This window comes from Lates calcarifer, linkage group LG21, assembly GCF_001640805.2.
Source record: "Lates calcarifer isolate ASB-BC8 linkage group LG21, TLL_Latcal_v3, whole genome shotgun sequence".
NCBI lineage: Eukaryota > Metazoa > Chordata > Actinopteri > Centropomidae > Lates > Lates calcarifer.
In genome coordinates this window covers 15,535,614-15,548,153 of record NC_066853.1, presented here as the reverse complement: position 1 = coordinate 15,548,153, position 12,540 = coordinate 15,535,614, and the positions used below count along the sequence as shown (strand labels likewise).

The window sequence follows — 12,540 nt, the reverse complement described above, 5'->3', positions numbered from 1 at the left end:
AACTGTGGCTCAATAATCACACGACACAGGTTTTTTTTTAGAGGCATAATTTATATTCAATACATGAAAAATATAACGTAGAAATGCATTTTGATGTCTCCAGTTTGTCTTTATGTGCACATAATATAACGGACACTTAAAGTAAAAATATTAACTATCATTTTCAAATGTGTCAAACAGTAATATTAGTTGCATCCTCTGCTTGTTGTGCTTCATGAGCTCTCCTCAGTAATTCTGCAAATACAAATAATCACTATTAGCAGTCAATATAAACATTTTAATCATTTTCTATTGTGCAATGTTAAATATTCCATCTTGTTGCTGATGATCTAAAAATCATGATAATAGCTAGCTCTCTGTTATTTCTGTAAAAGGTATAACACTCTGCAAGACTTTCAGAGTGTTGTTGGATGATGTTTATTACTGATGCATCACTTGCATTGTAAGCAGTATTTTAATGTACCTGTACTGTAAAAATATTTGGTTAATTTCTACCACAGAATTTCTAAAAAAAAGTCTGTTTACCTCAATCATGTCGTAGATCCAGCCCAAGAATTCAGCCACTTTGGTGTAAACCCCAGGATGGTTGGGCTCGGCACAACCTGTCCCCCAGCTGACGACCCCTACCAGCCTCCACACATTTTCGTCCTGGCAAACCAGAGGGCCCCCACTATCCCCCTGTAGAGGTAAACGCACACTCTGTTCATTACACACTGACCTAGCTTTCCACATGCCAGCGTTTCATTGTGAGCAAATCATAGGAAAGAAGATAAATCTTTGAAACGCCTCCGCAAAGGTTGTGTTCAGAACGTGCATCTGACCTGACATGCATCCACTTTTCCCTCTGTGTATCCGGCACAAAGCATCCGTGTCGTGATCTCTCCATTGTACATGCAGGAGCTGTTGCATTTCTTTGTGCTTATAATGGGAACTGGCGCTTCTTTCAGGGTGTCAGGTGAGTGAACTGAGAGAGAAAAGGGATATCAGATGTTAGTACGCTTGGCTCTCACTGTCATCACGTGTGACTTCATGAGACTTGCAGCAGATGTAAATTTGTTTGAGAGCACTGCAGTAGTCTCTCACCACCATCAGGCTGTGTGTATCCCCATCCAGAGATCCAGCACTGTGTACCTCCTGGAAGATCATAGTCGTACTGAGGCAAGCAGACGGGCCGTATTGTATCTAATTAAAGAGAAAAATGTAATTAGTTTTGCCTGTTTATATTGTAATTCTAACAGGCTGGAACATGGTAATTTGGAATGAATTGTGATTTTCGTTCAAATCCTTTCATTGAGGCTTTTCCTCCACGCTTCCTCAGACATACGCATGCTATTTTTTTTTTTCACCCTGTTGTGCTTTTGTCTTGTAATGGGCTCCCTAAGGTTTACCTTGTTTTTCCGAATACGGTCGGGTTCACAAGTCATTGTTAAGTAGGGGCCTTGTCCCCCTTTCACTCAGAAATGTGTTTTGCTTATTACTACCTCCCTTGGACATTTGAGCTTCACTGTGCAGAATGATTTATGTGCTGAGTTTGACAATAGAAGGCTGTTTTCACATTCATCCGCTGTAGGGGACAGGTTTCTCTGTGCTCACCTGAAATCTCAGTTTAAGATGTGTACAAACAAGAATGATTTCGTGACATGGAAGCCAATTGTGGTACAGGGTGTGACTTTCATAAGTGTAATGTGGAAACTTTAAACCTTAAAAGCACATACACAGAGAGTAGACTTCTTGACATCTTGTTTCCCGCAGTTAAATTTCGGAAATGAAAAATAGTTGCATATTTAAAATTCTGGATTTTTCAATGAGGAAGAAGGAGCAGATGAAATGTTATGGTTTTTTTTTTTCCTACAAGGCAATTGGACTTTTGTGGAGAAAACAAATTATCTCTCAGACCAGAGAAGTTTTATCCGTCTTAAAACCTCTAAGTAGGGAACCTTTAAATTTTGTCAAGGTTGTATGCCTACATTTTTGAACTTGTATGAAGAACTGGCTCTATAAGATGTTGTAGAGAAGAGTTTGTGGTGGGAAATACATTTGTATCCCTGAGATTTATAGTTAATTTCCATTACAAGTTAGTACACCCTACTCACCTGGCAATGATCAGTTATTCTCTATAAAAGTGAAGGACCTTGTTGTTGCTTAAGAAAATAAAATAGAAAACTGAGGCTATAGTATTGATATTTGTGCTGCTATCTCAGGTCATATGTTGTGTGCAAAACTTGTGAGGAGGCTCCCAGACTGACCTGAAAAGTTCAGAGGAGTCCGCAGTTTCATCAGTGCTATATCACTGTCATGGCTCCTGTGGTTGTAGTTCTTGTTGTAGATGATCTTTTCCACAGCATATCCTGTTTGCTGAGCCATTTTAGCTGAGCTGCGGGTGACAATACCAGCATAGACCACCCAGCTGGACACCTGAGGCAGCCTGTAGCTGACATTTGAGAAGAGAAAAGAAGAGGCAGATACTGATAAGAGAGAATTATCATGTTTCCAGTGTGGTGCAGCTGTTAATGACTGATTATTCCCCTTCCCAAAGGCCGTAACCTCTGACCTTTAGCGCCGGTAAGGTCTGCAGTCTTACTTGTGCACACAGTGGGCAGCTGTGACTACCCATTGACTGGTGATGATGGAGCCTCCACAGGTGTGCCGGTTGCTGTAGTAGAGGCTGACCTGCCAGGGCCACCTGCCCAGCGTGGCCTCAACTCCCCCGATTATCCTGGGCAACTTTGCTCGTGTCCCACACTCTACACAGAGATCCATTCATCACAAAACTGAACTGTATTGGTCAGAAAGTGCTGCAGCAAGTGGCATCAATCACTCTCTGTGCCACTGATGGAAAGTTTTTTTCTAAGAATTAGGAAGAACCACAGGGCTTTGTGTAAGGTGCAAAGTCAAACAAAAAGTTAAGTTTAATTTGCTCACCAAAACATTGCAAAGCGATAACCTTCCCTGTGATACAGCTCCCCCTAAATGAAAATAAATTGGGTGACTAATGATGCATAATTAATGTGTTAGTAGCCACAAATTTCTCTGCATCATTATGAGTATGATGTCCTGAGACAAATTGCCTCACCTGAATTGCCACATATTTTCCAGACTGCTCCTGTGTTCTGAGGTAATTTGTATAAAGCCATCAGTATGGTTTGGCCCGATATCAGTTAGATTCACTCCTTTATGCTTGGTCAGCCTGCAAAGAGAACATATGCAAAATGGGTGGGAGTGCGTATTAAGATAATTCAGACTCATAAGGTGTAAAGCAAGATTGCAAATGAGGTATTAGCAGATTATAAATAAGCCAAGCCTTCAGCCTTGGCAAAGCAGGTTAAGATTAAACAGTAAATTAGTGTGTGAGTGCTCCAGCCTCAATCATCGTTAAGGGCCGAGGTGGTGTGCGATCCTGTCAGGAGTGCACACCTCAGATAACCCAGCTGCCTGCAGACCAGCGTTCCCAGCGAAGAGTTCCACCTCTCATAGCACACTGGCAGCCAGGTGGGCAGCTTCCCCAGCTGGATCTCCAGGAGGGAGTTCTCTGGGCTGATTCTGTAAAACACTGAACCCGATTGATTGAAAATCCCTCCAAAGACAAGCTCTCAGTCAACAGTAATGAACAAGCCTCTTCCATGAGGGGGAAATGATTAGGAAAAACACAAGTATCTATGCTAATGTAGTCAAAACAAACACATCATTATGTCTGATGTTTTCATGTCAGTCAATGGGCATCTCTCAAGAGTGAGCAAAAGGCAACAAGATGCAGCCAGTGAATGATAATTTCAAACTAAAAATCACTTCAGAGGTGTGAACCATGACCTGGTATGATGAATCGCATAACAATACGCTAAGCAACCACACAGTCCTGCACTGTTTGTTAATTCATAAAACAATGAAACAAATGTCTGCCTCTAACAAACCCCAAAGAGAGGAGGGAACACAGACCTTTCCTGGGGTCGGAGGTAGAAATATCCTCTGTCACATTGCAGAAAGACGTCTCCTTCGTGTCCCCAAGTCCCACTGGACTTTGGGGGGAGGAAGGTCTCAGCAGAAGTTTGACTATATGTAGCAAAGATATAGTCCATATATCATTAAATCAGCAGCAAAAGGTTACCAGATGATGAGAATTAGTACACAGAGTGGACAAAGCCTGTTTTGTAGAGTAATAAAATATTACGATGCAGAAGAGGAAAGTAATAAAATATTTTCATTGCTAGCAGTGCTGCTGGTTAGAAAAAACGCTCACTAAAACAATACTCACATTATAATTATTTTTTGCCTACTCTAAAATCTTTCCTGGAGGACCTGCCAAAAACCATGTGGAAAAAGAAAAAAAACTGATGCAGCAGGGGCGACATATCCTGACTTTTAGTCCTTAATACTGGTCTTGATCCAGAAACAGAGGCTCCTATATTTCCCACATTCCCATAAATCAAAAGAGTGCTTTTTAATGAATTCAAGGACGTGGTCCTTAAACTGATGAGCAAATTTTATCTTATCTTATCCATTTTCTCAAAGGTGCAGTATCAGTTTTGCTGATAAAGCTCTTGATTACTTTGCATCCTGATAAAAGTTTACTGGAGTAACAATAGGAATAATGAATCAAGATTTAAACAAGTTTCAGTAAGTAGCTGCCAGACTAGCACTTCTGTGGAGCCAGTATCAGCCAGGCCAATATATCAGTCAATTCTGGCTTATTACAGGAATCCAGGTAACGATATGTAAGAACCGTCAATACACTAAGGTCAAAGATATGTTTGAAATCATTTAAAATCAGTGTCAATATCACATAGTCTGTCCACCAGAGGCCAATATTATTAGGCCATAGGTCATTGTCTTACATTGAGATGTACTGAATATCTTGTTAGTTGGATGAAATTGTTCAGCTGGGCAAATAACTGGCAAAAAGAATTTAAAAAGTAAAAAGTAATTTTTACAAATTAGTTGCGGCTCTGTATCACATTTATAAAGCTTTCAATTGTGGATATTGTATAGGCCTAAGAAATCCAGCATAAGTTGAGCTCTTCTGTGTTGCAGAGCTTGAGTGGCTGTAACAAGACGTTTTGCACATTAATTTCCAGTTCCTAGTTACTCTTATAAGCTCATTTAGCGATGCTTCTTTAGACAGTGACTCACCTAGAAACCAGACACCTACAGCTAAGCCTCCCAGGAGTCCAACTGCACACACCGCTGCTAACAGCCTCACCAGCCTACGAGCTAAAGAAACAGTTAAGACTGGAGTTAATGACTCCTGATCCCAGATATGAGCTGAGAGGAATTAGTAAATGTCAGCTGTTACATATTTAGCACATTGGCACATCAGCGCTGAGACAGAAATGAATAAACTATGTTCTACATGCACAACACTAAGGAGTTCAAAAGCAAAGATACACAGTGACATTTCTATAAGAAAGCACTGCTTTACTGGACTTCTCACTATACAGCAGATTCAGTGGTAGAGGCTTACTGTGAGTTGTAGGATGAATCCATTTTAACCAGCCCTGCACTCTCTTGGTCTCTGCGACTCCTGCTGTTTTCTCTGAGTGAAAAGAATGACTGACAGCCGTCGGGTTCTCGATCACTGATAATGTGTCTCCATCAAGACTCTGTAAGAATTACAGCAGGCACGTCAGACCTCATTTTCAGCTCGTTCCTATTTGATAAAAGTTTTGGGCAAGTTTTACGACAAACAATACCTGCTGACCATCTGCTCCTCAACAGCTCTTCACCTGTCAGGCTCTGTCAAATTTAATTAGAGCACTGTAATCCTGGATATTAGCAGCCACTGCACAATCCAGATGTATGGAGTCACCACTATAGGGGTGTGTGTACACACCTGTACAGGTGTGTAAAGGTGTGTACAGGTGTGTGTGTGTGTGTGTGTGTGTAGAGCCATCTGAAGCCTTGGTTTGTTTGTTTTGCGTCTTGTATAACACATTTTAATTTGCAGATAAAACACATTGCCTGTTCCTGTTTTCAGAAAGGTTTTATCGCTCTGGAGAGTGTAGTTTTGTTGGGTCTACTCTCCAATGAGCATCTGCTGCTATAATAAACATATTTGGGGTGTTATAGTAATTATGATAAAGCTCTTAATACTGGAGATGTGAAAGCAGACTTGGTATCATAAAATTATAGCAGAAAATCCATCTTAATAACCACCACATTATCTGCTCTCTTGTTTTATTGGAGCACCTCAGTGTAACTAAAAATTTAATTTTGGCCTCTGGAATTATCATGAGTTGTATATAGTGTAGGAGCAGTTTAGAAATCTAGCACAGCTCTACAGCAAAGGTCATTACATGCACATGAATTGCAAAAACACAGGGAAATGTGACAGAAACAAGTGTGATACAAGTTTTAAGTGAGCACTACATGTGTTAACAGCAGCTGTTACTGTAAATTGTGAGGGTGCAAGTGAAGGAGACAACATGAGAGAGGTGGTGTTGTCAGGACTGCTTACATTAGACAGATGGAGCAAGGTGTAGTGAATATTTTGTCTCTTTTGCCCTCCCGCCCCCCTTTTTCTTACCATGTTTTCCTTGCGTACAGTCCTGAGGAAAAGGCAGCGTTGTCCGTGCTCATCTGTAGGCCTGTGCCGGAGGTAGAGAGGTCTGTCCCGCTCGCAGTTGATGCACCATTTGCCATTTAACAGAATGCAACTCTGGATTTTCCCTTCACAAAGAGACAATGAGGTCAGCAGTGGTGCAGAGAATGAGGCTGTTGTTTGTCCAGGGGGGTCATGGGGCCTGTGGAAGCAAGCTGAACCAGGTCTTTGTAGGGGGGAGCATCTCCAGAGATACCTCCAAGCTGACTATTGATAGGACACCGAGGGGTTGCTAGGTAACACTTTTTACCTGTGCCAAAAGATTGTCCATTTTCACCTGAGACATGTTATTACCTGACAGTTTGTAGTTTCTGAGAAAAGGTCATTATTGCAGATTGTTGAAAAGTCTCACATCATGTCAATCCCCATCATCTGGAATCCAAAACTATCGTCTCTCAGCACTCAAGAAGAAAATGAAGTCTGTTCTGTCTGCCCGCTGACAGATTACTTTCTCCTCTTGCCCTACTCTTTCAACCAGCCCACAGTCAGACTGTTTTTTGACAATATTGTTTTTCTGTATTTCAAATACCTCCTTTGTTTTAAATACAGTAGACACAGGGATATTTGAGCGCCTTCAATGAATCATTAACTCTAAAAATAGTACGAATAATTAACAGCTGAGATGAGAACAACAAGCTGTTGGTGAGAAAATAGCTTGAGCTCGCAGAGACAGGAGATCAAAACCTGTCTTCCCTTCATTTCTTAAAAGATATGACTAATGAGATGTTTGTGGCTAAAGGTACATTTCATACAAAGGTTATTTATGCATCTCCCATATGCGTGGTGTGGGATTAGCGAGAGTCCAGGTGAAGGGAACAACAGCCAGGAAGAAAATTCCTCCTCATCTCACTGTCAAAGCCGAATCCAAGAAACGGCCCAGATCTATTTGGCTCATCTCACAGGTGTCATATGGAATTATTTGGAAATCAAACACAGAGTAATGAGAATTGCAGCAGTGGTGTAAATTGCATGTGATGGAGCAACAGCAGAAATTCATATCACCAGGGCTGTGAGGTTAATAATGTTTGATAATATTAGCGTTGCACTGATTTTTTCTCTTGCAGAGGCAAACAGAGGAGGAAGGAGAACATAGCTGCTGTTTGGTAATTTTCACAAGGGCTTCATGTCTCCCTCTTCTGGTGAAATTGGTTTTCTCAGACAGCCTTAGTAAACAGTGATTTACAGAGCTGCCACTCACTGGATGCGCTTTGTTGGCAGTCATTCGGTGGAGACGGATAAAGACACTCTCATTCAGGGATATGCATGTACCTGATTGGTGTTTTATCTTCCATGCTTCCTTTGTCTCATGCCGTAGTTTATAGTCCCCAGATATCAATTGGAAAAATTAGTTTCATGTATTTTAAGTTGGTTTCACAACAATTTTGTTGTTTTTTCTTCCTTTGTAGTCATTCCCAAGCATTATGCTTCATGATTTCAAAGCCAAACTAACAAAAAAGGCAAACGATGAATATGGTCTCTTTGGAGTGAAAAAGCTTTTAAGTCACATACACTCAGTTTCTTGTTTATTATTGTAGTTTAGCTTAAATTAATCCAGTCTAATACAACAGCCCAACAATAAATCCTCCCTTCATGAATGCTATAATGTAATGTATAATGAAGTGTTGATTCAGTTTAAGTAATTTTCTGGGCTGTGTGGTTTGTGGTGCTTTTCGGAGCATTTGGTACTCCGACGATTAGTTGATTAATTGATTAGTCGATCGACAGAAAGCAACAGCCAGCAATTTTAATAACTAACATTTATCAAGAAAACAAGGCAAATGTTGTCTGTCTCTAGCTTCTCAAATAAGAGGATTTGCTGTTGTTCTTTGTTTTGTACCACTGTAACTTGAATATCTTTGGTGAATTAAATACACATCAAATGTTCAGTTTAACAGACAATAAGCAATCCAAATATGTCAACTGTGGCTTTTTAGAACGCATGATTTTCTGACATTATATGAACAAATAATCTAAAGAAAATGATTAGTAGTTGCAGCCCTTAGTCATAGCCAACAGGTTTATAATATTTGGTTTACTCTGATATACATGGGGTGGGCAAAATACTAGAAACCTCTCTCGTTATAACACAAACTCCATCCTCCCAAATGATCATGGAATTGAATCAACACCTCTTTTTACAGCAAAAAACATGAAAGTACTAGCCTAGGCTTTATGTCAGGACTGATGTATAAGACTGCATTAATTGTAATGTGTGTGGGCTGTCATACATATATCTTTTAATATTCTATGATACCGCCACAAAAACCATCTAGGCCAGAAACTGTCAATATCACTAAAGTGAATATACTGAATCTTAATGAGTAACTGATTAGACTTTGGCTCATGTTCATGTTTTGATCAGAAATTTAAATTCATGAGTAAATCCCTCCAACGTGACTACAACAATAACAGTCTGTCACCTTGCGCAGAGGGAGTGGGGGTCTGGGGTGTGTGTCCCAGTGTGGACTACATTCATTCATTTATTCATGTAGCACAGTCTGAGGCTCCACTGTGAAGAGGCTGGCTGCAGCCCAGTTTGGAGCCGTATCTATCTCTCTCTATTCTGAGGGGGGAAGCGCTCTCCCTGTTCGGTGTTGTGAGATTTGATCAGCTCTGCTTTTATCTCAGCCATTAGTATGTGTGCCTTTCTCAGTGTCCAGACCTTGAACATCAGATCGAGTCTCTCAGTCCCCGCGCAGAAAATCCCACAGTAGGTTCTAACTGAGCAGAAGAGAGGGAATCTTCTTTGGCCAGCATTTGCCTCAGCAACTCTCTACCCTACCGAGGCATTTAAACCTGATTCATTGATGTGTGGGCCGTCATGAGAGTTGTGCCATTGATGCCGTTGGCCGTGACCTCTCAGCAGAGGCGGCCATTAAAGGTTGGAGTGCCCACAGATGTAGGCAGAGCAAAGTGGAGCCCGTTAAACACACAATCCAAATACAGTGGTGGATGTTTTTTGTCTGACGCACCCCTATCACATGAGCTCAAGTACCCCTTCATGAACACCACCTGTCATGTTCCGTGTGTTCCTCTAATCTGGCTGTAAATTGAATCTTCTTTAAAAGAATACATCAACATTTTGGGAAATGTGATTCTCTTTGTTGTCGAGAGGTAGATTAGAAGATTGATACCTCTCCCATATCTGTCTGCTAAATAGAAAGCTAAAGATAGAGCAGCCAGTTACCTGGGCTCAGCATAAAGACTGGAAACAACAGGGGGAACCTGCTAACCTGGCTCTGTCCAAAAACCCACTTCCAAGCACCTCTTAAGCTCACTAATTAACACATTATATCTTGTTTGTTTAATCTATACAAAAATGACCAACTTTACTTCTAAATGCCCTTATTTAACATTTATAATCAGTGTATTAACAGTTAATAAATGGTTTATAACCTAGTTGTAAGCAAATATATGTTTATTCATGTATTTGTCAACAGCGATAACTCCTCCCTTGAAGCAGCAAATGGAGGCTGGTGTACATTATAAACAGATTTTGAATAATACATTTGTAAAACATGGTTTTATGATTTCTATTTACATATATAGCATAAAGTATATCTTTTATAGATAATAGAAATTGATAATGGATGGATAATGTACATTAATAAACACTTAAAAATGTTGTTCTGCCTGTTTACAGTGACATTATAGTCGTTTCACCTTTAGATATAGTCAGGCTAACTTCCCTCTTGCTTCTAGTCTTTATGCTTAGCTATGCTAGCTGTCTCCCTGCACAGATTGATTTTCTTCCTCTACAGTTTCCATGACCTAGCCTAAATCATACACATGTACAAACGATAACACCAGTCCACTGGGAAAATATGCTATATTAAGATTGAGTAAAGACAGAAAGGAGACAACTTAGTTGGGATTTGTCCAGTTTTTGAGATGGGCCAGTTTCTATAAAACTTCTTGATTCAGCCTTGGGTAGTATGCTTTCACTGTTTTAGGTGTGTCATAACATCCTCCAGCCAGCATTTATGAAATGGTGATACAGCTTTTTTCCATCTGAGGAGAATCTGTTGTGGAGCCATCTGTGTGGAGAAAGCCTCAACTACTGTTTGGGCAGCTCCCTCCATATATGGCTGTAAAAGAATTACGATCAGGGTATCAGGTACAATCAGAGAGGATATTAAAAACTCCTGTCCAAAAATCTTCCAGTTGCAGACAGTTTCAAAACACTAGAGGGTGGGTAAAATGCTTACTTTGATCTAGAAGCTAAAATCTTATGTATGTGTACATGATATTAATATGGTCAGAAAATACTGATTGAACCTTTTAACTTTTGAAAAATATCAAGAAGGTTGTTGGTCCTGCACTTTTGCAGTGTCATGACTCAGTCATGTGCTCAAGAAGTAAAACCATCAGTAAGCTGTCCAGGTCATGATGGAGCACAGGGTGAGGGCAGGAACCACTGATCTGTAGCTTACACATACACACACACACAAACACACACACACACACACACAAACACACACAAACTGACTGCCAGGTTCTCCCTGTGTGATTCAATAATTGTATTGCTCTGCCGGGCTGCCAGTGAGCTCTGCCTTCTGTGGAGCAGTAAATCCTCTGTGCTCGAGCCATTACTGCAGTCTGATCTCTGTGTCAGCTGTGGTAGCATACTGCCCTCTTGTGGTAAACTTGAATACCTCCATTTAAGGGAGCTGGATTCATTTTTGTGTAAATATTCAAAAGCCCTCATGCTCATTCAAAAGTTTGAAATATAAAATGTATGATGATTACTTGCTCATACAGACTTTGACCTTCTTGTATGTTGAATCTGTTGCAGTCGATTCCGGGGGGGGGGGGGGGCGTCACACACAAAGTAGAGTTGAATTATCTGAGAAAACAGCCAGACACTGTTTTATAGAGTCAACTGTGTTGAGCAGTTTGTGGTTTTACAGTTGAAGATCTTGACAACTATTTTAATTTGGTGGTTTTCTTGTATTGTCATATTGTAATTACAAGACAATACATTTGTGACAGTCTAAGCGTGAGCATGGCCTCATCATAGTCACTAAATGGTATGCAGTTGTGTCTGCATTGAAAGTGGCAGGATGAATAAATAGCTGTCATGTATGTGTTTGTGTCTTGTCTTGTAGAGGCTAATGATAGTGAGGGTGGGTAAGAGCAGAGCTGCTCCCCACCAGATGGCGGGTAATGTGGTTTGCTTTAGCTGCCCACCACGCTCACTCTAATTAAACAGAGGAGATTACATTAACACTGGCTCCCACTCAATCTGCTCCTCCACTGAGCGTGGCCTTGGACTGAAGTCAGGGAGGTGGAGGGGTTACAGAGGTGATTGTCATTTTTTTGCACAGTCAAAATTGCATATTTGCTTCAAAGTTAAATTAAATTTCTTATTAAGGACGTGAAAGTTGGAAGTCAGAAAAAGAAATACTCGGACCTAGACGGTTGGATTGACTATCTGAACGCTTTTCCCACACTTTTTTATAACTGCTGTTGTTATCTAAATGCCCTTGAGCAAGGCACTCACCCTCCATCTGCTCTAGTTATGAGCTCAGTGGTCAACAACATGTGACAGTGGCGGTACCTTAAAGCTCCTCCCCAAAAATTCTGCAAATGGTCATAAATTAATTGATTGAGCAATGAACAATAAATCAAATTATAAACAGGGATTTAATTGAACAATGAAAACAGACTATGTCATTAAGAAATAACAAATGAATAAATTAATCTGTTACTAAACAACTAAATAGATAATGTGAATTAATTTGACAATGCATTTTACCATCACAGGAAAATTAATACTTGGCTTTACAGATAAACAATAGCTTCTTTTAAAAGGTAGTCGAACAAGGTTTCCTTGTCTGAAATTGCACTTTGATGTACTAATTTGCTAATACTACTAAGGACTCAGATTCTTTGTGGCGTCAAACTTGGCTTATATGCTGTTAGATCTGAGAAGCAACAAGTTCACA

General features: G+C 40.3%; 1 protein-coding gene across 1 annotated transcript; it reads right to left on the bottom strand.

The window, feature by feature from the left end:
- Positions 1-413: 413 nt before the first annotated feature.
- tmprss5 (transmembrane serine protease 5) lies at positions 414-12,102 on the bottom strand. Its single transcript, XM_051065532.1, has 13 exons — positions 12,096-12,102; positions 6,518-6,660; positions 5,456-5,594; positions 5,125-5,205; positions 3,934-4,047; positions 3,415-3,550; positions 3,074-3,187; positions 2,923-2,966; positions 2,582-2,744; positions 2,247-2,431; positions 1,084-1,182; positions 822-964; positions 414-678 (listed from the first exon to the last, which is right to left on the bottom strand). Exons 1-13 carry the CDS (start codon positions 12,100-12,102, stop codon positions 421-423), a joined length of 1,626 nt encoding a protein of 541 aa, XP_050921489.1. The 3' UTR covers positions 414-420.
- Between the last annotated feature and the right edge of the window lie 438 nt (positions 12,103-12,540).